General features: G+C 49.6%; 3 protein-coding genes across 3 annotated transcripts; 2 read left to right on the top strand and 1 right to left on the bottom strand.

Annotated features, from left to right (window-relative positions):
* Positions 1-4,079: 4,079 nt before the first annotated feature.
* On the top strand, positions 4,080-6,318 carry MIND_01345200 (uncharacterized protein; the record flags this gene model as incomplete). Its single annotated transcript, XM_037369892.1, has 16 exons — positions 4,080-4,086; positions 4,140-4,240; positions 4,296-4,301; positions 4,346-4,515; positions 4,567-4,646; positions 4,698-5,082; positions 5,137-5,171; positions 5,221-5,261; positions 5,313-5,327; positions 5,369-5,374; positions 5,578-5,613; positions 5,661-5,672; positions 5,725-5,826; positions 5,876-5,915; positions 5,964-6,227; positions 6,275-6,318. The coding sequence occupies 16 exons, from the start codon at positions 4,080-4,082 to the stop codon at positions 6,316-6,318; spliced, it is 1,344 nt and encodes a 447-aa protein (XP_037213448.1).
* A 2,583-nt stretch (positions 6,319-8,901) lies between these two features.
* MIND_01345000 (MFS general substrate transporter) lies at positions 8,902-11,007 on the bottom strand (the record flags this gene model as incomplete). Its single annotated transcript, XM_037369891.1, has 10 exons — positions 8,902-9,638; positions 9,691-9,737; positions 9,784-9,824; positions 9,878-10,046; positions 10,099-10,207; positions 10,259-10,338; positions 10,388-10,493; positions 10,548-10,653; positions 10,698-10,823; positions 10,873-11,007. 10 exons carry the CDS (start codon positions 11,005-11,007, stop codon positions 8,902-8,904), a joined length of 1,656 nt encoding a protein of 551 aa, XP_037213447.1.
* Positions 11,008-17,936: 6,929 nt separating this feature from the next.
* On the top strand, positions 17,937-18,291 carry MIND_01344900 (HAT family dimerization domain-containing protein; the record flags this gene model as incomplete). Its single annotated transcript, XM_037369890.1, has 2 exons — positions 17,937-18,195; positions 18,254-18,291. 2 exons carry the CDS (start codon positions 17,937-17,939, stop codon positions 18,289-18,291), a joined length of 297 nt encoding a protein of 98 aa, XP_037213446.1.
* Between the last annotated feature and the right edge of the window lie 6,097 nt (positions 18,292-24,388).

The raw sequence follows: 24,388 nt of genomic DNA, 5'->3' as shown, positions 1-24,388 counted from the left end.
GTATGCAATGTGGGGGAGCGATGGTAGGACTGGTTTTTTGCACCGAATATTGAGAATGCCTTCATCCAAAGGTAGCTGGAGAACCAAGAAAGACGAGAGAGGTTTGTTGGGGCAAAATTAGAGTGGTGTGTTTTTGCCGGTGGGCAGGAATCCGGACTTTACGCTCGATGGTGATGAATGTGCTTATACAGCGGCAAGGTTTGGAGTATCGTAGCGAGGCTCGGAACATCGTAGCGAGCTGTTGGTGAAATGGGGAGATGGTAGTTGGCGCACGCGAAAAATGCAAACATGGTTTCTGGTGGGTTCTATGAGATGTTCGGTGTTTTTTCCTGGAGGATTGAGAGCGGTTGCGCGGAATAGCATTATCATAGCAGTATAAGAAGGGGGCATATAAGGTGGTGGGTAAGGCGGCTAGCTCGTAAGTGCAGGGCGAGACCTGAAGTCCGATAGCTAGCTGAAGTTACGCTCCAATCTGGAGCTGTATTGGTGGATTGCGGTTGGGGTGTTTGTGATTGTGATTGTGATTCCGAAGTAGGGCCAGTATTCGTGGTCAGCCTCCATTTGTGAGGGACGCTTATTTGCCCTTGGTTTGTGGCTGAGAACTGTTGGGTGAAGCAGCGAGACCAGGTGCGGACATAGATGGAAGCCGGCTGGTAGTTCCAGGTGGCAGGCTCGAGCCAGAGGCAGCAAGAGGGGGTTCATATTAACTATTCAAGATCGTCAGGTTGGCACAATAGCAACAAAGAACACGCACCCTGCGACATGCAACGAGCGCCAGTTGCAGGTCAAGTACTATCGCTCACTTGAGGACGGTATCAACGGAATCCAAAAAAGCTCGAATGATGTCGTCGACTTGGCGGCATGCACGGTCGCTGGAGTCCTATCGGCTGGCTTTGGCGGCAGGAGACACTACCGTTGTAGCAATTTGGGCAAACGCGAACGGAGTCGTCGCCTGGCGCGGGTTTGAGTTTGTCGGGGCGGCCAACTATGAAAAAAGAGTGTCAGATGAGGCGAGTGGGATGAACAGATAATGGGGATGCACATGAGAGGAGGAAGCAGAAAAGATTACTCGTGACGTTCAACAACATCAAGTTGTTCTCAACTTCCACCTTGACTTTGACTCTACTTTGCGCGGTTTATCGATGTCTCGCTTTCTTGTCGCTTGGTCTGCGCGAGAAGGCAACCCCGTTTGTCGCCCTACAGACGAGGCCTAAACTTATGAAACGAGTTCAAACGACTGTCACGGTCACTTTCAAGTTCGGCATTCCTGCCGCGGAAGTGGATAATACGACAGCCAGAGCCAATACTCCTGCTTTGCGGTCTCCGTTTTAGACTTGGAATGGTATAAACTGAGGTAGACGATGGGCAGCTCAATCGAGACACTGGTAGGTCGCGGAGGAATCATTTCTTCGTGATTCAGATGCTCACTTTATTTCCGAGTCTTCGAATTTTCCTTGTGCTGGTACAATTCCGCAACCAACTGAGGACATCGTCAGGAAGCTCCACACCGTGACCTTGGGGTGCTTGTCCTACAACTTGCTTCGAGGCTCGTCATCCACTCAGACTGAGCGAGAAACAAAGCAAGAAGATTACACCCTGGCTACTTCCAATCGCATGGGCGTACTCTCTGAACGCATCTTCCACCTCTCGACCATTTCCCGCACCAATTCGCGGGCCCTCCCCTTTCGCAACCCTCGGATGGTTTTCCATATCGACTCGGTGGCATCGTCAACGAACAATTGGACTTCGGAGCGGACTTGTGCCGCTGCTTCGGAAGCCTGATATTCGTCCAATACCTGCCGGATATCCGCGTCAGTCAACGGATGTGGTCGGCCCGTACTCGGGTTCATTGAATGAAGGAAAATTCGATCCAAGAGTAGGGTCAAGTGGATTGTGTATTCGAGAAAGTGGCGAGCTGTCTCTGGACTACTCAAGGGTTAGGTTGCGGGCTATTCTCAGATGAATACTTACAGGTGCTTTCTTAGCTGAAAGAAGACACGAATGATCCAGAGAGCGGCAGCAACACCAACAGCGATGAGGCCATACCTCGCCGAGACGTAAACGCCACAGACGAGACTGAACACAAGCTGGTATCTCTCAAATCCTCCGCTATTGCCAAGTAAGTCCGCATTATACCGCTCTTGAGTATATCACTCACGACCCTGGAGCTTTGCTCTCCGAATGGTCTGTTGAAGGTGCACCAGCGATTTGGCGAACCTCTGAGACAAATGTCGGCGAGTCACGCTTCTGAAACTGGTCAGCCGCATGTCTTGGTCCCATTTAATATACTCACTACATGAGGGTCATCTAGGTTCCATCCCCGTGTCAACCGCCGATGGGATTTGGCGAGTATTGTGTCCAATCTATTCCAGAGAATGATGCTAAGCAATGCGCTGTAGTACACTGTGCGATACTTGTTCATTTGCGTTACACGGTTCAAAGCTGACGGACCATTCATTCCCGTTCTGCCAGGATCGTCAGCTTGGCTCAAGGCTTCCGCGGAACCACTCACTGCATGGAGGTTTCCAGCTGGGCGGGGACGCTTGCAAGTCGTTCTTGCAACGATTTTCGCCTCATCTTTTCGATGTAGCCTTCCGCAAGCTGATGCGTCAACTGGAGCCACGAATCTAGGTCACTTTGGGATTGTGGTGATAGCGGTTCTTGGGTGTTGAGCCCTAGACGCGGCGGATAATCAGTGTGTGCTCCTTTTGACGCGGTTGCATTGACCTTCCACCCGTAGGTATGGAATATTCGGGTTCGATCGTTTGAGAACTTCTACACAGCTTTCATGATACATGTCTTCTGCTTGTTGATGAGACGAGTTGTTAGCACTGGCATTGTCGGAAACATTATTCGACATGCGAAGCACTTCAAGTGCCTGTGCGCTATCTACCGCAAGATCGAATTGAGTGAATATTGTCATGACTGGGATTTGAACTTGAAAGAAACAACGCGTAAGATTCGTCGCCTATATATATGCTCGAACGGAATGACTGACTTTTTTGCTGCCAGTGGTTTAGGAACCCCAGTTCCAAAGGAAGCAACCCAGGGCCGAGATCATTGCCATATGGTACCTGCGTGCAAAACCTGGTATTAAGACCCGATAAATTTAAATCTCCAGCGTGAGCCTGCCCAAAGAGTTGTCCAACGTACCAAATAGCATGGATATGGCTTTCTAGAGGTTGCTCTTCCAGGATTGTGTTGATTATGGCTTGTATATTACTCAAGTTCGTCGGATCTCCTAAAGCAGCCTTTGGATCATAGGATATTTCATGGAAAATGAATCGCGGCTGGTGCGTAGTACTTATTCCAGATGCTTGTGACCAGCCTGCAACTTCTGGCATAGCAAAAACCGCCGGCTAGGTATTAAATTGTGATCCGACTCGGAGCGACAGAGATACTGGAAAGTACCTCAGAGTCCACGCCCAGCGAATGTTTAATGAGAGATGATTTGCCAGATTCATTCTGTTCCGGAGAGTAAAAATCAGCAGCACGGAGGCTAGGAGCACTGGTACACACCGCACCGACGACAAGAATATGCAAGCTGTGTGCACGTTTACGCGTCAGCTACTTGAATGCAAGGACGCCGCCGCGGACAGTGTCAATCGACTTACTGCGGATATAACACCTGAAGATCAACGCCGCTGCGGCTACTTTCGGGCTCTCCTGGATGTGGAGTCATGTTAAAGAGAGAGAGAGAAGCGAGCTTGAGTGGGTGCGCCGTGTAGGTGCAACACGAGGGCATCACGACGCTTATTGTATCCGGTTACGTAACATATACAAATGCAGTGATAGATAGGTTGAAGTAAGTATCGACTCAAGCTTGACAAAGTTGAATGGGTACATCCACTCTCGCATATCCAACTTGAAGCTCGTTTATATGTTACCACCTGTTTAATTTTTGTTGAGGTACTTTGGTGGATTGACCCACGTGAGCATTTGATGACTTGATATCGATTACCTATTACTACCCGATTTGGATAAGCTTGTCAATGATTTCCCACGTCGATGCTCTTTGCCCCCCGCGCTCATCAACTTCAGAGAACGACGGACTAAACAAGACATAGTGATTCTCCTTTATGAACGGTGATTTAGTAGTTAAGATTAAAAAGCTTCGCGCTATCTCTAATCTTCCTCAGAAACGGAGACCTCGACTCCAATATTGCGAATCCTCGTGACGGGTCGAGTCGGCGCAGACAAAACTGCATTGCTTCGCAAAGTTTGTGGGTCTTCATACCAGGTGAGTTCTGCTACGCTCGTTGTTAGTCGACAGTTTTGAACTTATCCCAATACAGGTAATAGTCTGCGTTGCGAGTGCCCTGGACGCATACTGATGTTGGTACAGTCAGGAGAGAATGATATCGAACGAGAAATACAACCACCTGATCAAAGATATGTCTACCACGACTCTCCTGGGTCTGATACGACAAGTGACCCCGATCTCTGGTCGATGAAAGCATTTGTTGATCGGCGGGCGCAAACGAACGCTCTCTCCCAGAGACTTCACGCAATCTGGTAACTAGCATCATGAAAATTGCGCTAAGCGGTTACTTGAGCTTATTCCAGGTACTGTATACGAACCGATACTAATGTGTCCGTGGCACGAAGTGATCAATACGTTTTCAACGAAGGGATCGCTGGGGATGGTTGGTTCAAGTTCATCCGTAGGAAGAACAAAGGCTTGATCTATTCGACAGTCCCGATCATTATCGTTTTCACCAAGTACCTTGGCCTCGTAGCAAGGGCATATGGAGAGCTGCGCAAAACATTCCAAGCTGAACGAGTAGAATCGAAAGAAAAGCTACTCGGCAGAGCTGCGGAGCTTCTCCAGTCAAGGTATATACAGCCATTACAGGCAATGCGACATCCTCCGCGCCACTTTGTTCGTATCGGTGACATGTCTTTCTCACTCGTCGATATCCTGTCACTTACGACCCCGCCAGACCTCCTCGATGAACAAACGACCTGTGACGAACTTCTGCAAATAACGCAAGAAATGTTAGCGGGCGACGCACTCAAGCCGATCATTCTAGCTGTTCAACAAAAGAACTTAGACTCTTGTATCGCCGCAGCCATTCGAGAGTAAGCACCCATCAAGCACAAGTTTTTGTCCCGGGCTGTTAATCGAAGTTGCAGTTGTCTCGACTCAGAAGTTAGTCAAAATCTCACAAGTATGAGCTATTGATTCAAGTTGTAAAACCCTGGTAATCCATTTTGCAGCGCTACCTTCCACCATTTTGCCGCATTTTCCTCATGTCTGGGTAATATATCTTGGATGATGAGCCGTTAACTCAAACTGATCATACTATCAGAGGGTCAGTATTTCGGTGCATCTGACGTCGCTCATTGACTTGACATGTCGCCACAGGATGAGGTGAGTCTCTCATCGCAGTGTAAGTTGCGCTGACTTCCAACCGAACAGAAGGTGAGTTTCGTGACGCTTGCGCTCAGAATTTGTGGGAAAATGGTAATCGATAGTATGTGCGTAGTCTTCCCATTGATATGACTAGCGAATGACCAGTCAAGCATGTGGGCAATCTTTACTCTAGAAAACACTCCATCATTAATTTCCGATAGGAACCAATCGACCGCCAACGAGAACCTGTACAGCCAGTATGTATCGTGGTCTTCCAATATATTCACCCAATCGATGCTTTCAGCAGGATAGCTTGGTGCGTCCCGCTGACAACTAATTGAATGCACTGATGTCTCAACTTTACCCAGCTGGTTCGTTGTAATTGGGCCGCTGTCCATGGAATAACTCAGAATCAGGTCAAAAATATCCGCAAATGCGCCTCCACACTCTCAGATCTGAATCCCTTCCCGGTGGGTCCGCTTCCTCCCCTCTTCCTCGTTTTGACACGGCGCACGACAGGATCTCCGTGCGCATGCCAAACGAGCCGAGATAATTGCAGGTGAATGATGATTTCCGCCCTGTATCTTATTTCTTGATGCTTTGTCAGCAATCTGCATTTGCGTTGAAGAGACTTTTATGGACCAATCCAATTCGAGTCCAGCAGTCGACTTCCCCGCGGCATTTCGTACAGCAGCGGAAGCCTACTTTTCTCCCAACTCTTCTATCCGGGTTTCCGTGACCAGAAAGATCGCCAAGTTATCGCCTCAGGATTATCGCGAGGCTTCAACGACGGATACCGAGACCGCTCACCCATCCCCAACGCGGAAGGCAGCCACGAAGCTCGTAGAAATGATAACGGCGCACCGGCTACGTTCGTTGATCGATACAGTTTCTAGCGATCGATGTTAATTGTTGCAGGACTGCCGGTGATTTCGCCTCCGAGTCGGACTTCTCCGGGGTGACCTTGTAGTCGCAACGAACATACTTGTACGCCAGTACTAGAGGCAGAGATGATTGTATAACCCAGTTGCTGTGGCCATGTTAAAATTTGTAGACCCTAACATTGTCGTTGAGCGGAAAAGAAACTTGTTTGCCAAGCGCGGCAAGTGTTGCTCGCCGCAAACTTGGTAAGTATTTCACTGTTCAGTACCCCGACATCACTGATTTTGATGCGCCGTCACGCGCCGTCATGATTCTATCCCACCTCAGTCGCTTCGTTCTTCGATGTCGTCCACCCCCTCTCTGCCTTATGAGCTTATTGCAGAGATCCTCTCCCCAGTACTTCACGTCCCCGCCAGTGTTTTTACGTACACTGGTGGCTACCCCGAACGCTACCCCTACCTTGACCAATCGTCCGCCGAGTACCTCCGCGTGAGCAAGTCATGGCTCCACGTGGGTCGGCCTTTGCTCTATAACGTCGTCATCCTCCGCTCGAGAGACCAAGTCAAGGCGCTTGCACGGACACTCGCTGCGAATCCCGAGGCGGCTAGATGGGTGAAGAAATTGCGCGTCGAGAGCGGCTACTGTACCGCGCTCAGGCATATTCTCATCGCGGCGGCGCCAACGCTGACCCACCTGAGTCTGTGCCTTGATGTATGGTCACCGGATACCGTTGACCCGACGTGTCGAGCGCTGAAGCTCGTTAACCCTTCGACACTTGTTTTGCACCACAGAGGAGGGGTGTCAAAGAGCGGGCGGACGAAGATGGTGACGAGGCTGGCAAATGGGGTCGAGGACGCTATTCCGGGGTGGACAAACCTTGTATGTCATCCATCCGCCGTTTCTTTCTGTTGCTGACAGACCCTATTCCTTTGGTGCATTCAAGACGACACTGTACTACAACTACCTCGACCACGAGCATAAAATTTCGCGCCCAATCATTGCAGCGGGACGGCTCAGGTCACTCCACTTATCGCACATCCACACGCTCGCCGCAACGTATAAGCTACTTGCTTCAGCCTGTCCTCTCGAGTCAATACACATGCGATACGACGTCGGCGCCAACTGGCGCGATTGGGTCGAAAAGGATCAAGCTTTGCGGCGAGTGGTTAGGTTCCCTTTGCAGCAAAAGTAAGTGAGCAATGGTTTGGAGCAGAACGACCTAACGTTGCTTTCAAGGAGCCTCCATGTTGACTGGGCCACGGTCAACATTGAACCCCTGCTTGCAGCATCCAGGGAAGAGCAAAATGCAATCTGGTCGCGTGTGCTCTACTTCACAACGCAGGAGAGTGCTCTCGGACATGTTAGGAATCATTCAAGTCGGCTGAAACTTCGTTTCGTTTCGAAATCCTTCTATGTATGTTTTTGTTTCTTCCTTCGCAAGGTTCACTTATTAAGCACTAATGCAGCAACTCGCTCTTCCGTATCTTTTCCGCCACATACATCTCCGCTGGGCTAATGTGCAACGAGATCTGGAAGTTTCTCTCCTTCAGCACCTTGAACGAGCTGAAGCAGAATACCAGTCTGTCATTGGACCCCAAACGCTTACCACTGACAACGTCTATGCAACTGCTCTTTCTTGGGACATGTTTTGTCAACTAGCAAGAAAATTTGGGAGCACATTGCAGCTGAGCGATGTCAACGTGGATGGTTCCGGAGTCAAGGAGCCCAGGAATGTGGCATTGCTATCCTCACTCATAGAGCTGACCAGGCTCGTGTGGAATTGTGTGGTTGTGTTTGACATAGCACGCCCCGATACTGAATTGACTATTCTGCCGAAAGTGAACGAGCTGGAGCTGATTGCTGCAGACCAGACGTTCTTAGATGCGCTTGCCCACAATCCGTGCGATTATCCTTTTTCTTTGCTTTTTGTTTTGACTTAGAAGACGGACAGCATCCCCAAACTTACCACGTTCCGCACAGAATACCGACCCGTGAAGTACAGCTTGTTTTTGGCCGCCCATGGCCCCACTCTCATCGACCTCGCCATGGACGGATGGAGTTTCGAGGCGCTTTCGACACCTGTGCTTGAGCTGTGTCCCAGGTTGACGAGGCTCGCTATTTCATCGCCTGTGAATAAACCTTCCACCGTTTCATCTGTTTCCGACTAGACTTAATTGATAGGGTGTGGACACCTACTCTCTCGCGAACCTCCTTCCGCGGACACCGCATCCGTCATTCTTGAAACTGACTGTTAATTGGCAGCCTCGCATTGTGTACGTTTTTGTATCTATCTCAGTTGGAGCTGTGCTTACTCATATTGCCCCCTCTTGCTCTGCAGTCTACCGCGCCATTACTCCGCTTTCGAAAGCCTCATTACCTCTTCAGAGACCAAGCGCCTTCTGCCAGAATTCCAGGAGGTGGTGCTAGTGCAGCACCAATGGCCGCGGATACAGCGCTTGATCGCAGGGAACTCCGCGATCTGGTGGGCGGAGATGTTGGAGAGCAAGCAGAAGCTTTGGTTGGTGGATCGGGATGGGCGCCGATGGAGGCGGCGGTACAAGTTTCCTGGTCCTTCGTGATATTCCAAGCTTCACTTATTACCATTGCAAAACATATCAACTACTGTACATGGTCGAATTCAAATATACCAGCTGGCTGTGTGTCTAATGCTTATCCGACGATATCAACTCGACATCTCCGCTCTCCGAGTCAGCAGTAGGGCTAATGGGAGAGTTGTTTTTGTCGTCCACACCCCATTTTTCATTGGTCTCCCCGTGGAGCGTGAGATGCTTCATCAATAGGCTCGTCAGAAGGCCCAGGCCGGCAATTCCAATCATCACCAGCCAAACAACGCTCAAAGCACTGGCAAATGCTTCCCTCGTAGCTTGAGCCAGATCCGGGGGGAGCGTTTTGATGAGTGGTATGGCTGCATACGCGATCTCGGTGCCCTGCGGGAATGCGCCATCAAATGCAGCAGGAAGGTGACGCCCGAGGTAGTTTTGGAGGACCGCGGCACCGATGGTGACACCCCAAACCTGGCCAAATGCGCGGGTGAAAATAAAAAAGGCCAAGGCGTGTGCGTTCTCCGAGACGGGCAGCGGTGCGAGAACGGGGAAGTAGGTGCCCGTTGTCAGAATACCGATCCCGACACCGATGAAGACCTCATATCCGATGGTCCTCGCGCGACTGCTCTCCGCGTGGAGTGTACTCAGGAGCCCAGCAGCGATCATGACAATAATCCAGGATAGCCAGAGTTGAGGACGATAATGTTTTGTGCGTGCAATAGTGATGCCAGCGACGATGTTGCTCGGCGCAATAACGAAACCAAGGCCAAATGTGTCGACACCGGAAGCAGTGGGAGACGAGCCATGGCAAGCCTGGAAATAGACTGGGAGATAGTCTGGAATGGGCAAAAATCAATCAGCGGTCGAGAGTTGGATATATCAGCTCACAAATCGTTGCTATCATCACAATCGAAGCCACAAAGGTTTGAAGATATCTGGTGGTTTTTTTGGAAACATACTGTGTAAGAGGAAAGGACCCACCCGCTTAAGCCAGTGAGCGTTGACATGAGGGAAAATGGCACCTTGAGAGACATAAATATTGTCTCAAATCACAACCAGGAGAAATTGTGCGCACGATGGGGTTCACCGCAACATTGGCTTCATAAACGAAGAAGCCAATCAAGCCAATTGTGCCAAGGATCAATGGAGTGAGGACTCGCGGAGATGACCAAGGGTATTGGATTCCGCCCCAAGTGAGGGCGATGATGACTGCACTGGAGGCTGAGATTACCAGCAGATTGCCGCTGGAGACAGTTGAGCTTTGCCAATGCGACAGAACACAATGGTAAAACGAACATCCAATCAATACGCATCAGCTTTTCTTTCACCGTTCCCGTTGGGGTCCGCAGGCGAAGGAACAGGAAAACCAAGACCGCAGCGAAGACGGACGTGAATATATTGAGATCTGATCGACGGTCAATATCCCGTTGACTGATTGGAGGAGAACCAGACAAACAAAAGAGCCAGCGCCATGCACCATGATCAGCTAGGACCCCGCCAATGACCGGCCCAATGAAGGAGGCTATGGCCCATGCGCTAATGGTTGTGAGTAATCTCGATAGAGCACCATTTGCCCAGCACGTACAGACCCAGTAAACCACTGAAAAGCCCACGATCCTTGAGCGAGACAAGGTCAGAAAGGACAATTTGGGTCAAAGAGGTTAGGCCCCCAGCTCCGAGACCCTGAATCGCTGTTGGGAGACAGGATGAAAAACTATCTATTGGAATGAAGACGAGTAGCTCACTTCTTCCGACAATGAGAAAGTTCATACTGGGGGCGGCGCCGCACAGGACGCTACCAAGCGCAAAGAAGAAGAGAGCCGCAATCATAACAATGCGTCGTCCAAAGACCTATCGACATTCAGCAGCTCTTCGGAGACGAAAAGACCGGGTACCTCAGCGACGCCGCCACTCATTGGAAGGAACGCAGTCGAAGAAAGGGCATATGCAGATCCTACCCATACGAACTGAGTCCCATGGAGCTCGCGGGTGATCACAGGAAGAGCTGTCGACACGGAGGTCTAGGAGGGAGTTTTTAGTCCATGCATGATATGTAGCGAACCCATGTACCAAGTCAAGAGCAGACGTGAATGCTGAGACCATTATGGCGGCAATAACGCCCCAAAAACGCAAGTCCCGTTTGCCAGTGGCACCAGCAGTGGTTTGGGGGACGAGGTAGGTTTCGTCTTGGGTGTGTTTCTCCATGTCCTATGTCGAATTGCTTCAAGCTAGAAGTCGCTTGGTACACGAGCGTAAGGTTATGAAGGAGATGGCTGAAGGAAGTGAGGCCTTGCAGACTAGCACTGACTGTCTGAGACTGCACCGTGCCACATATTAAGTGACAGGCGCAGGACTGGAATGCCAAAAGCAGGAACACGATTTCCACAGGAAAGAGGTGGCTTCTCCCGCTCATTGTTGTGCGGCGACCAATAGCTGCCAGTGAGTGCAGGTTTTGGGCTGAGTCTCGTGGTGGTACAATGATGGCGTGCCAGCCTGAGTGTCATCATCATTATCACTGCCAGTGTCACTAGCGCTTCTTTGATCGCTTTCCTCGACACGGATAACTACGATAAGGAAACGAGGGCAGACGATAGGACGAGCTTCAAGCAGCAACGTCAGGTTAGTGTCTCGTTGTGCAACAACTTGAAGTACTAATATATCGGGCCTACGTCCGACGGTCGCTCTCAGGGCACGGGGTCTATAGCTACTACTAACTCATTTATTGTTTGTCGAGATTTGTCTCAGGCTGAGTCGCCGCGAGGTCATTCTGGTTGGAGCAGATGATGAATGTTAAACTTAGAGTGGCGGGCCGGGTGCCAGACTGCCAGTGTGGCCCTGCCAGCGTAGGGAACAGAGATAGATTCCCTGCCAGTGGTGCCAACCCGCGTTGATCACGATAGCGGATTCCAGGAGTTTGCCAGGTGCTTTGGATTTCTGAATGTCCGTGCCAGCGTTATTCCCGATATCGAATGTATTAGCTTGCCAGTGGGAAAACGGGGCAAACGACACTGGCAGTTAGACTGCCAGTGAGGCAAGCCGCAATCAAGTTGAATGAACTTGAAGGCCTCTTAGTTTTAAGTTGCTGTGAGTCACTTTGAACACTGGTATTTGTTACTTATATTAATTAGACCATCCAAGTTGTGACTCGGATCCAGCAGTACTACTGGTAGCCTCAGGCCAGTCACCAGTGACGATCCGACTCATCAAGGGCAGAAACTTCAGATGGTACTGGCGCCACCGCCGCCGCCATGCCACGGGAGGGTGCATTCAGGGTACGGGAGGGTGCGAGTCGTGGCCCGTCGAATTTCCGGATTTACGATCATCAGCCCGCCTGATGCCCCTTAGGCTTCTCCCGCTATCGGTATCTGATTGACAGTACTGCTTAGTAGTGTCGAAGAAGTTCCTACATATCACACACTGTCCCTGCGGAATCTGGATCATCGCAACTACCCATCTGAGATAGCTCTCACCAAACCCTTATAAATTCCAAGTCTGTAGTGGACCAAGCATCAGGACCAGTAGGCATCGGAGGCTCCACCATGTCCCAACCCATATCATTTGCAGAGAGTATGTGGTTGCAAGTTTTCAGGTCTTTACTGATTCATATATGATTAGCATTGCCAGTGCTCCATAATGCAGCTGCAGATGCAGATGCACTTGCACAAACTATGCATTCAATCTTGGCCACTCGGTATATGTCAGGTGAATCCGGTTTATATCTGAAAACCACTTGCCATATTAACAAAGCTTACAAGCTGTAGCAGCATCAGTGCTGCTATATGACCATGCATTAACCTTTCTTGATGAGATTGAAATGATCTGGTGTAACAATGCGGCAGGGATTAGCAACAGAGTTGGCTTTCTCATCAATAGGTATCTGAGTGCAGGAATAGTGATTTATGTGGCATATAGTGGGTTCAACTTTTTTTTTTTGATTTACATCATGAGACTAACTCTTAGACAGTGTTAGGTGGCAATAGTAATAGTCAAACTGTCACTACAAGAGTATGTTGTATAGCCATCACTCTTTAAGTTGGCAACTACTAGTAACTAACTTCTTGTCTAGGAGTAGGTCCCCTCTGAGACTGATATTGTCTCCTGATTCAAAATACAGCTGTGAAGTGTTCATATGGCTATTTGCCTTGTCTTCAGCAATATTTGTGACAATTTCACATTGTATGTCTGCTGTTTTTATCTATGAACAATTTATACTTAGTCAACTTGAATATTGCAGTTATCATAATGTCTAGACTGTATACACTCTGGGATCGAAGAAAAGAGATCAAATGGATTCTCACAGCTGCATTTATAATTGCCATATCAATTTGCATGGCATTTGTCATCCTTTCTGTCCACCAAGTTCAACGTAAGTTAATAGTTTTGTCATGGGACCAGCCTTAACATTATAATAGCATTCTTAGAGTACAATACAATCATTCATATGTGCAGATTTTCACATAAACCTCAAGCCCTACCATTTATGTCAGGAACACTTGTATGTGTTCTGCCTATACATATCTTGCCATACTGACAAATAGTGGATAGACTATCTTTGATCTCTTTATCATCATTATGACTGTTATCAATGGCTTTCACCGTCCATATCAGAAGCAAGCAGATGTTATAACTGCCCTCCAGCGGGATGGTGCAATGATGTTTATAGTAAGTTAACATTGTTGCTCTACAGAGTTATATTAATATGCTGAAGGGCCTGTTTGGTAAGATCAGGAGCTATTACTTATTTAAACAGCTAACTCATCTTCATCAATAGTACTTCGCTTTATTGAACTCATGATGACAATATTTGGAGATGTGAGTTGAATTATAGAATCTAGAGCAATGATTGACTTTTACAAGCCTACAAATTGCTTTGTTACAATTTCGTAAGGATATATTCAAACATATTCTCTATAGGAAGTTGATAATCTGTTCTAGTTTTGTTTCAGCTACATGCTCTGTTGTCAGTTCACGTATTCAATTGCGGGTGGAGGGACTACGTTTTGTCCGACATACCATGACAGCTGGGATAGAAATTGATGACTTTGAATTACAAAGCCATTGGGATTTTTGATCATTGTATATTACTTTTATGGCTTATGCACTTCAATAGAGCATCTGTTTATTGTAAAGATTGAGCCTGCAATTTCAGCTATACTAGCACCTATATGCCCTTTGATTCCAGGCAGAAACTAAGGGACTTGCCACTTCTAATGAAAGGCTGGAGCTCAACTGGAGCACCTCCACTACCTCTGACTACCACACTGTTCTTTACCATAGTATTTTAGTCAATTCAAATGCCATTTTTACTGTGATATCTGATATGAAATTTTCTAATCAGGCCACTCTGGGCGCTGGAGAGTTGTGAAAATTTCAGCAACATCACACAGATGCGCAGTATCCAGAAGGAAAATTTGTGCATATGACAGTGCCTTATCTTGAGATTGATGTGCTGATATGTGATTCATTGCTTCATACAGTGTTATATACCAGTAGCAAGTTGACTGAGAATATATTATAGAAATTTATTATTGTCTTGAGTTACACTGTATGCAGACTACAGGTGGCCAATAAGCTGCAGGCTTGACTTGGCACTGGCAAGTGGCATTGGGTCTTTCCTGGGTCTTGCCAGCAAATTGCTAGTGATGCCGTCGACTTAAGGCTTGATTGATATTGCAGTGATGCAGTCATGGTTCTGGGCACTGAGTCTGTTGGAGAGGTTGTGTGGCAGCTATGCCCCTCGCTGAGGGGGAGGGAGGGGGCAGTGACAGCAATGAGTTTGCAATGAGTTGGATTGTCAGGGGAACCTCCCTTTCACCCCCTCGGAGATAATCCTGATTCCAGTCTGATTCTGGTTCCGACTCCAGTCTGGCCCTCCATCTTGCCTGCACAATCACCAGCCCTCCCGACGGTCACCCTGGGACCTTGCCTGCGACGCCGCCCAGGCCTTCTATGCCTGACAGCGGCAGCTAGTGTTGCCACGGCTTGGCTTGACTCCGGCTGAGCCGCGGAGTCGAGCCGGTTTTGAGCCGACAGGAGCCGACCATTGTGCAACAGCTCAAAACGGTTTGGAGCCGGTTTGACTTGACTACCTCCACGGTTAAGCCACAGCTCGAGATGGTCTCTGGCTATTGATGGCTCCTCAGTGCTGTTAACACCTAGAAAATGTCTTGACATTCACATAACCATGAGTCTGGTATACGACCTGGGTGCTCAAAGTCAGCACACTGCGCTCAGTCTCCTTGGAGAGTCAGACTTCGCTCGAATTTGCAATGTGTGGTCATCCACCACGGAAGTGTTACGACAGTGTCACGCTGGTGTGACAGTGTTCTCACGTTTTCTTCTGCTCCCACTCTCGCTCGACAACGAGCCTCTGGGCAGACGACTCATCTGCAGGGGTCAGGCAAAGGTGAGTAGGCCCGCGTCGAATTCTCGCTCGTTGATTTTTCTCATGCCCGCGTACAGGCAACTCGAAAGACAAGGACAGTAACAACGACAACGACGATGACTCCCTTAGCTCTGTCACACCCATCCCACATATTATAAGAACCGCTCTCATCCTCCAGAATCGCAAGATTACAACTGACTCATGCTCTTGGGCACTACGCTCATCGAATACATGCTTTCCTCAACGTCAATACTGTGCCTGACTCAATTCAGACTGCTTCTGTCGAAAAAACCTTTGCTGCTCCAGTCGTTGCGGTAACGACGCCAAAGTTAATCAGATTCACCAACGAAGCTCAGCCTCATTGCAAAAGAGGGTTTCATCGGACGATATACATGCGTACGTGCTCCCACCATCGACAGGATCAGTATCTCATAATTGTCCTTTAAGCTGACCAGTCTCACCCACTTCTTGCTACTTTCAGCTCTTTCGCACATGCCTCCTCGTCGACAGGCCGCTGCGACTCAATCTACACCCGGTATGTGCCCTAGCCTGGTAGCTGGTCGTCTGCCTGACTCGAGTCGAGCAGCTCCCACTCTTCGGCGTGGCCAAAGGGATAGAGTCACACCTCACCGACGCGATAGGACGCCAACACCACCTCCAGAGCCTCAATCTCACCCATTAACATCGTGTCGTCGACGTCGTCAGCCTGACATTGACCCGGAAACTACTGAAGACTTTCACGGACCCAGACCCCCTTCTCGTGCGTTGCTCAGGCTACTTTTTAGTTCCTCAATGCTGATACAGCAATATCGGCAGCCGAAGGCGATGTTTTCTTGCAGAACGGCACACCAGCTCCACCCACTGCTCAATCCTCTCGCCCATCCCACCGACGAACTACTGGCATCCACTTTGTGGTCGATGATGCCTCTGAAGACGAAGATGGAAACTTCCTCCCATCTCCCGTCACCCCACATTCGCCCACTCGCAGTCGTTCTCGTAACCAGGTACCGACTCCCTCTCGTCGTCCACCCGGAACGCCTCGCTCGCGTCCACATGCAACTCTGCAAACACCACACTCTGTTCAGGCTGCTCCAAAACGGACAAAAAAGTGGAAGACTGCCAGCGATGTGTGGGGCTTTCATCGAGAGAGTGAATCGGAATGGGAAAGAGGAGCGACATTGTCTTATTTGTCGGTATGTCTTGCTTCGAAAGGCATTCTTTCCCTTCTCCTGATATCATCTCCCAGCGAGCTTAATAAAGCTGACTTAAAACACGTCGTCAACATCTTTGGCGCGGAGACCTCGACTAGTACCATGCGAAATCACTTTGTCTGCGAGCATTTGGGTCCATGGATTACCGCCTGCGATGACCAGAATATCAAAATTGGAGGCAAGGATATTCAGCGTCTTGTCAAGCAGTATCGTGCGGAGAAGCTGGGAAGGCTGGAGAATGGTTTGAATCCAGACAGCCCAGCACGGCCACGGCGTCCGTTCTCCATCGAGGCACTCGTCGACTATATTCTTTTCTTCGTTGTTGCTGATGATCAGGTTTGTATCTTTCCCCGCATTTCATCGTCACCCGCTCAGTCTTTCGCAGTCGATCAACGTCCATCGAGAACCACCAGTTTCGCGATCTGATTCTCTTCCTTCGTGGCGAGCTCAAGGACTCCGACATACCACATCGTTCAAAGCTTCGCAAGCGTATAATTGAGGTCTGGGACGAGCATGTCGTGAACTTGACGCAGGATATGTCAAAGGTCTGTCTTTACCTATCGAGTTGGGATGATTCTCAGTTGTTCGTTGCAGCACATGCTCGGTAAACTGTCAACAACGATGGATATGTGGTCTGATTTGAAGAAGACGCCATACATGGCATGCACTGGTCATTGGCTACACGGCCAGCGTGTACCAGCAGCCAACGGCGGGGGCTATATCTACAAGCTTACCTTACGCACCGACCTCCTTGGCTTCACTCGTGTTCCCGGCCACCACGACGGCGACCATCTGTGTGCAGCATTCTTGTACGTTATGGACCGTCTCCAAATCACACCAAAGGTAATGCTATTTGCTTGTACTCTGGAATGTCCTCAATCTGTTCCCAGATTGGTTGGGTTACGCTCGACAACGCGTCTAACAACGACACCTTTATGGCTGCTCTTGAGACTGAGATGCTATTTCGCAAGATACCATTTGATAGGGCAGCACGGCGTATTCGGTACTGAATGCAATTCTTCACTTGAGTGTATTTGCTCATTCCTTTACAGTTGTTTCCCTCATATAGTCAATCTCGCCTGCAAAGCCATCCTCGCTGCCATCTCGGACATGGATTTCGACTGCTATGCTGGAAATGCTTTTGAAGATATCGAGCAAGACATCATCGAATTGATTCGCAGCGTGGTTCGCCTGGTATGCCCAAAGGTTTTCATTGACTTGTGACTTTATTGACTTGGGGTAGATTCGTGTATCATCTCTGCGTTGACAACAATTTTCGGACGTCCTTCGAAGCCTTAAGCTTGATGTCCTCGAGCTTCTGCGAGATGTGGATACTCGTTGGTCATCAGTATTACTTATGATTGAATGAGCTCTCCTACTACGTGCGGTATGTATATGACTGCAATTTGCATATGACCTACCAGATTCTGATGTTGACCTCAAGGCCATCGACAAGTTTCTCCTCAAATACGGCTTTGAGAGCCATCACATCTCGGACAATGAGTGGAAGGCTCTTGAATCGTTCAAGCAAATCCTCGATGTCCATTTTCCGCCTTCATTTGCTTGTTCACTCTCTAATACCGAGACAGATTCCACATGCATTCCAACAACGTCTTTCGGCTGAAAAGATGCCGACTCTCGCATATACGTTTCCCGCCTTCGAGGCCATGACCAATGCCCTGGAGACGCAGAAGCTCGATCATTCTGAGCTGGCCTCCATTGTCGACAAGGGCTTGGATAAGCTGGGCTCATATCGCGAGCGTGTGCCGACTGTACCGGCATACACGCTAGCAATGCGTATGTCTTGTCTGTATCATTGATTCTTTTACTGACGGTTTTCAGTTCTAAACCCTAGTATCAAGCTTCAATGGCTGCAGCGTTCCCGGTCGGTGAGCGACGTCAACGACGCGAAGGATCTCCTGCTTACTGAGGTCCTTTCTCCCTCACGCATTACCTCTCTTACTTATCCCATTTATAGGCCCGCAAGTATCGTACTGACTTACCACCTGTGGAACCGACGACTACTGCCAAATCAAATTGGGCTGACCGACTGCTCGGACTCGACAATCTCGTGCCATCGACAGATGGTCATGGCATAGAGGATGAGGTAGACGCTTATCTTCTCGAGCGCCTCTCTCCTCTTGGTAGCGTCGAATACTGGCAGGTAAGGTGTTCATTTCCTTTTGATTCCGCAGTGTAATAACACCATTGGTAGGAAAACCAATTGCGTTTCCCATCCCTCTTCCTCATCGCATGCGACATCCTTCCCATCCAGGGCTCTGCAGTCCCCTGCGAACATGTCTTCTCTTCAGCCGCTGAGACTGACACTCGCCGTCGAAACAAAATTGCGCCGGAACTCATGGAAGCACTTCAAATGCTCAAGTTCTCACTCAAGAAAGGCCGCGCGCTGAATTTCACAGCGGGAACGTCAAAGGAGGATGAGAAAAAGGCCATACAGGCTGCATTACTTGCCGAGGAGCTCATTCCAAACGAGGCGAACAGGTTCACGGACTTTATGAATGTGTTAATGGATACTGAGTATCATTCGGACTCTGACGGTGGCGCCTAGGGATAGTATTGAATAGATATGTCTACTTCTATCGGTTTTATGGCTGTATCTACTCTTTTGCACTATTGCTTCATCTTTGGGCTGTTTGTAACTTGAGCCATTCTTTAAGCCGTGGCTCGGATGGCTTGGTCCGACTCAAATCGGCTCCGAGCGACTCGGCTCGGCTGTGGGGTACGCCACTGACGGTTTCGGTCGACTTTGGAGCCGAGTCGACCGTGACCAAACCATGGCAACACTAGCGGCAGCTATGGACAAGCAGTATATAGTCAGCTACCTAGCAGGTGGACTCTTAGAGTTTCTTCTCTTTGGATCCTCCCCTGTGAGAACCTTGATCTCAGGCCTCCGGGGTTACCCTTCCAGCAAAAGAAACTCTCTACAAGATCAACCAGACAAGATTGCCAGGTTTGGCGCTGACTCAGGCTCAGAGTACAAGTCCGTCCTGCCCTTGTCACCGGCCCTGCCACTTGTCCACTCCTCCACTTCTGTGGTCCCCACACCCGTCATGCTGTCCAGGATGTTCGGCTGAACTTACTCGAGGCCAAAATCAACAGCCTAACTGAGGCCCCTGCTCTTCTCTCCAACCAGGCTTCTGCTGATAAGTGCGGAGTGCGGACAGCAAATGAGCTCTCTAACCAAACTAACCCACAAGAGCGATAGTGGTAATATTTAGTCTAAAAAGCTCTAGGAATAGCTAGAATAGTAGTAGCCTAGAAATCTAGGTATTCCTAGTCTCTATGTTCTAGCAGTGTAATTACTATGACATTTATATTGCCTTAATTTTGATAGGGATTGTAGTCCTTGATATATATTATTGATGTGGAACGATTTTTGATGACCATCAGTAGTTTTGATCACTGTATCAAGCTACATCATTTTGGTCCCAATTAGGATAATCCTGGACACAGGCCCTCTGTCAGGGGATGAGGGTCCAGATGCCTAGTTGATACCAAAGCTGGGGGAACAGCCCCACAGCCAACTACTTAAGTACAGGGCTATCTGCGCACGGACCAGTCACGTGATCAGTCACAGCTGTCACATCACATGCTCCCCTTACACCAACCCCTCCTCAAGATCCGTCGCCTCGACAGATAGGCGGAGTGTAGGGTTCTGCGAACTCGTATTCGGGATTGCCAGGGAAATAGAGGTTGTCGCCTATGAGGCGGGATGACTGCGCAGGTACGCCCCCTCATCGGGCGGTCTGCCGGTTACGCGGCCGGGCGTGAGCTACGTCGATCTGCATAGGAGAGCCGATCGGGGTAGGTGACGCACTGGTCAGCGCCGACGGAGTGGCCATAACCACCGAGGGTGCGAAGGGAGTAGGGTAAGGCTGAGGGGTAGGAAGAGATGGTGCCGCGGCCTGCATAGGTTGGGTAGTGGTGGCAGCAGGTTGGCGGGGTAGGGAAGACGGGAAGAGGGGGGAAGACAGTCGCGAATGCCCAGCTGGCCCACCGGGCGGCCGAGGCCCTCGGATGAGTGGCAGGTCGAACCGCAGTAGTGGCGCGGGGCACCTGAGACTGGGCGTGGATCACGGTGGATGAGCGGTGCAGAGGGGCATGGTCGACATCCATCTTCGTGGCACGTGGTACAGGCACAGGCGCGGCAGGAGGAGGGGGGGCAGGTCCCTCAGCAGACGGTGGCTGACGTTGCTTCTTCGCACGGACACGCTTGCGCATGAACCGTTTCCCAAGCGCAATAAGCGCTTCACCGATTTGCTGGTCGGTTCCCCGGATAGAGACCCGGCGCTCGCCAGGCGCAGCACGATCAGAGTACGCGCGCAACTGAGCACCGGAAGTGTCGTGAGCTTGGTGGAGACCCTTGCCGCCACGACCCACGATATGCCCGACAGCCGAGTCAGGCACCACAAGCGTACAAAGAGAAGCGTGACAGTATCAGGCGCAGTAGGAGGGAAGGTTTCGGCAAGTGGTATAGAAGTGTGGGCGGCAGCAATGACGGCAGGGGTAGGGGCCGGGACTGTTGGAAGAACCCAGCGACTGCCATCCCAGACACCGTGGAACGTAGGACCAGGGGAAGGGGAGCAGGGGGTGGAGCAGGCGTACCATACTCAAGGCGGTCTAGACGGTCGGTGAGGCGAGTAATTTCGCTCTGCAGGAGCAGGCAGTACGAATACAGGTCAACAGGGACGCCAGGAGTCGTCATTGGAGAAGAGCAGGCAAGCACAGTAGGGTGAGGACGAATATAGGAGATAGAGAGGATCAACTGGGGCTAGAAGAGTGCCAGAGTCGATATAGAGGCTTTGGTATGCTGTCAGGGGATGAGGGTCCAGATGCCTAGTTGATACCAAAGCCGGGGGAACAGCCCCACGGCCAACTACTTAAGTACAGGGCTATCTGTGCACGGACCAGTCACGTGATCAGTCACAGCTGTCACATCACATGCTCCCCTTACACCCTCCCCACTATATACTGGGTCATCAGCCTGAAGAAAAGGAGTTAGCATTAATATATATAGTATTTTTAGCATCATATCTATTAATTTGATGTATTAATAACCCATTTCTAAAGTCTTTTTTTGACTGGGAAAAGTCTTCCTAGAGTTTTAGGCTATCACTATTCTAGCTATTCCTAGAGCCCAGGCTAAATCTTACACCTACGGATGCCCACAAAAACAACCAAACTCCACTTGTCGTAGAGAGAGAGATGAGATAATGTATAATGTTGAGTAAGAAAAGTCACAAAACCCAAAAATCATCTTCTCCTTGTGCAAGAACAGGCCCCTGTAAACAGAGCCTTGGCACAGATGTGTAAGGTTGTAGGGTAGATACGAAGTTTCCTCACCCTATATAGCCCTTTCTATGGAAAAGATGTGGGCTGAGGCCCAGGGCACCATTGCAAAAGATGTGGGCACCAGCCTAGGCATAATGTATTTCTTAAATTAAAGAGTCAATTTAAGAGATATGACTAATATTACATAATATATGAGCAGCTGAGTCACCTTTTCTTCAGGCCGCTGATTCATTATATAGTACTAGGGATTAAATAACACAGGGAAAGGAAATTGATGATTATTAATATTCCATTGATGCCAGATCACTGAAACATCAGATTCAGTGATCTCGATCAAAAATGGTTCCACATTGGTTCTTATATATAGAATACATTGATCCCATCACCTATACCCTTCTAGGAAGCTTTAGAATAATTAAACAATAAATTAAAAAGTGTGACATAAGTGACTCTCAAGGCCTTGCCCACATCTTTTGCAATGGTGCCCTGGGCCCTCAGCCCACATCTTTTGCATAGAAGTAACTATATGAGCTGGTTTCCTTGTGAAAACCTCCATCAGGAAAAACCAGATTTGCTAATTCATTGCTAATTAGCACAAATTAGCACTAAAATAGATAATTTTGCTAGAATGTGTAAAGCATGATCAAGTATAATCAATTTGCCAGTAAAATCAGTTTCATCCAGCATGCTATGATCATAGGACCATATATAACCACAATATACAAGGGTATGGATTGAGGCCTGACAAGGCAGCACTGGTCTGAATTCAGGCAGTGAAAAAATACTCTAAGTCCAGCTGGGCCTGATGACAAGAGCCCGTTTACGAGGCGGTGGATGCAGGATCTGTATCATCACGGACCATCATCCCTCCACAGTTACTGTCACAGACTGCGTTTTTCTTCCTCTCCCCCCCATTCTTTCGATGCAGCGATGTCCAGAAGAGCTCTATCGTGAGTTTGTTTGGTTCAGCGCTGCCATACTAACTGGTCCTGCAGCCCGCCTTCTCAATACCTCTGCAAGGACCATCCCCGTAACACCCACGACTGCAGTCCGACAGCACCAGCTTCTCGCTCCCTAAACTTCAAGCTATAGGCATTAGGGAGTTGGGTTTCTCAGGTATGTGGTCTTCTTATGTTACTACATGCTAATTGACATGGACATTTGCGAGGGCTGCTCCGGCGGCAGTGTGAACGATGCGTGGCACATTCGGTGCCTGTGCGGCAGTCCCGCGCTTGTCCGAGTCATTGTGTACACCATCTGCTGAAGGTGTGTGTCCCCTGTGTGCTCCTTGTCGTTGCGTGTTGCTGACTAGCGCAGGCCGCGAAGGGCAAGGCGACTGCCTCCAAGGCCGCGAAGGGCGCCAAGGCGAGCAAGGCCGCCAAAGACGGTACGTCCCCCGCTGTCCCTTCCTGTCTGGCCTGCTGCTAATCGAGCTAATCGAGACCCCAGGCAAGGGCAAAAGCAACCGCGTCCAAGAGAAGACCACTGCCACCGGCATGACCACCGCGCCCCCGCCCCGACTGCACCACCGGCCAACCCCCGCCTGCCGACAATAGCGCTGCTGCTCCCCCGCCACCTCCACCGGCCAACACCCCGCCACCAGTTGACAACGCAAACAACAACACACCCCCACCAACCATTGGGCAGGGCATCGCGGGTGGCGATCGACACCGCAATGGAACTCCCGCAACCAGGCTGCCCGTTGTCCAGGCGGCACCGTCCTCCGCGCGTGACACCTCCATATGTCTTTTATAGCTCAATTCTACATTGAATATATTTTGTTTTTTGAACTTTTTTCCAGTCAATTGAAGCAATGAACTGCAGTAGGAAAGTTTGGGCTGTACTAATCCTGTATAAACCTTTGCTAATGCATCATAATTCTCTCTAATCCATGCTCCATAGGGGGTAGGTTACTAAAATGCTAATCTGTTATAAATCCAATAAACCTAGCTAAATGCCTAATGTGCCATAATTATCAATGATTATCCTCAATTAGTGAATCTGGGTTTTCCTGATGAGTTCATTTTGTGTGCCCCAAAGCGTACTATTGACGGAACTCCACAATAGAGAAGTGCCAATACAATGCCCGGAGAGTTTATACTCGTTGGATCAGAAACTAACTGCCTTAAACTCGCTAAGTTGTCTCGAGTTAGGAACTAACTGCCTTAAAACTTTCGGCTAGCAACCGAAACCCAATATGCAGCAACCAGAACTCTTGTATTCAGCAACCGAAACCCTCAACTGTCAGGGGAACCCCCGCTTTGGCCTCCTTCGGACCGTCCGAACGCATCCAAGGCGCCCCCTCGGACGCTCCGACCTACCCCGACCCTCGTCCTTGGCCTCCTTTGCCCGCACAATCACTGATCCGTCAAGACCCTTCCAATGATCACCTTGGGACAGAGCCTGCGATGCCACTCAGGCCTTCTGCGCTCTACATTGGCAGTTACGGACGACCAGTATATAGTTGGCGCCTAGCAGGCAGACCCTCAGAGTTTCTTTTCTTTAGATCCTCCCCTGCTAGGTTGGTCCCTCTGTGTATTTCCTGTAGCTTTTATTCATGCTTTGGATCCTCCCCTGCTAGGCTTTTGTTGGAGTCTCCAGGGTTGCCCTTACAGCAGAAGAAACCCTCTACGGGATTAACCGGTCAAGATTGCCAGGTTTGGTGCTGACTCAGGCT

Source organism: Mycena indigotica (assembly GCF_014461135.1).
Source record: "Mycena indigotica strain 171206Taipei chromosome Unknown Mind.scaff0016, whole genome shotgun sequence".
NCBI lineage: Eukaryota > Fungi > Basidiomycota > Agaricomycetes > Agaricales > Mycenaceae > Mycena > Mycena indigotica.
Note: the sequence above shows the minus strand (reverse complement) of the source record. Positions and strands in the feature narration are given on the sequence as shown.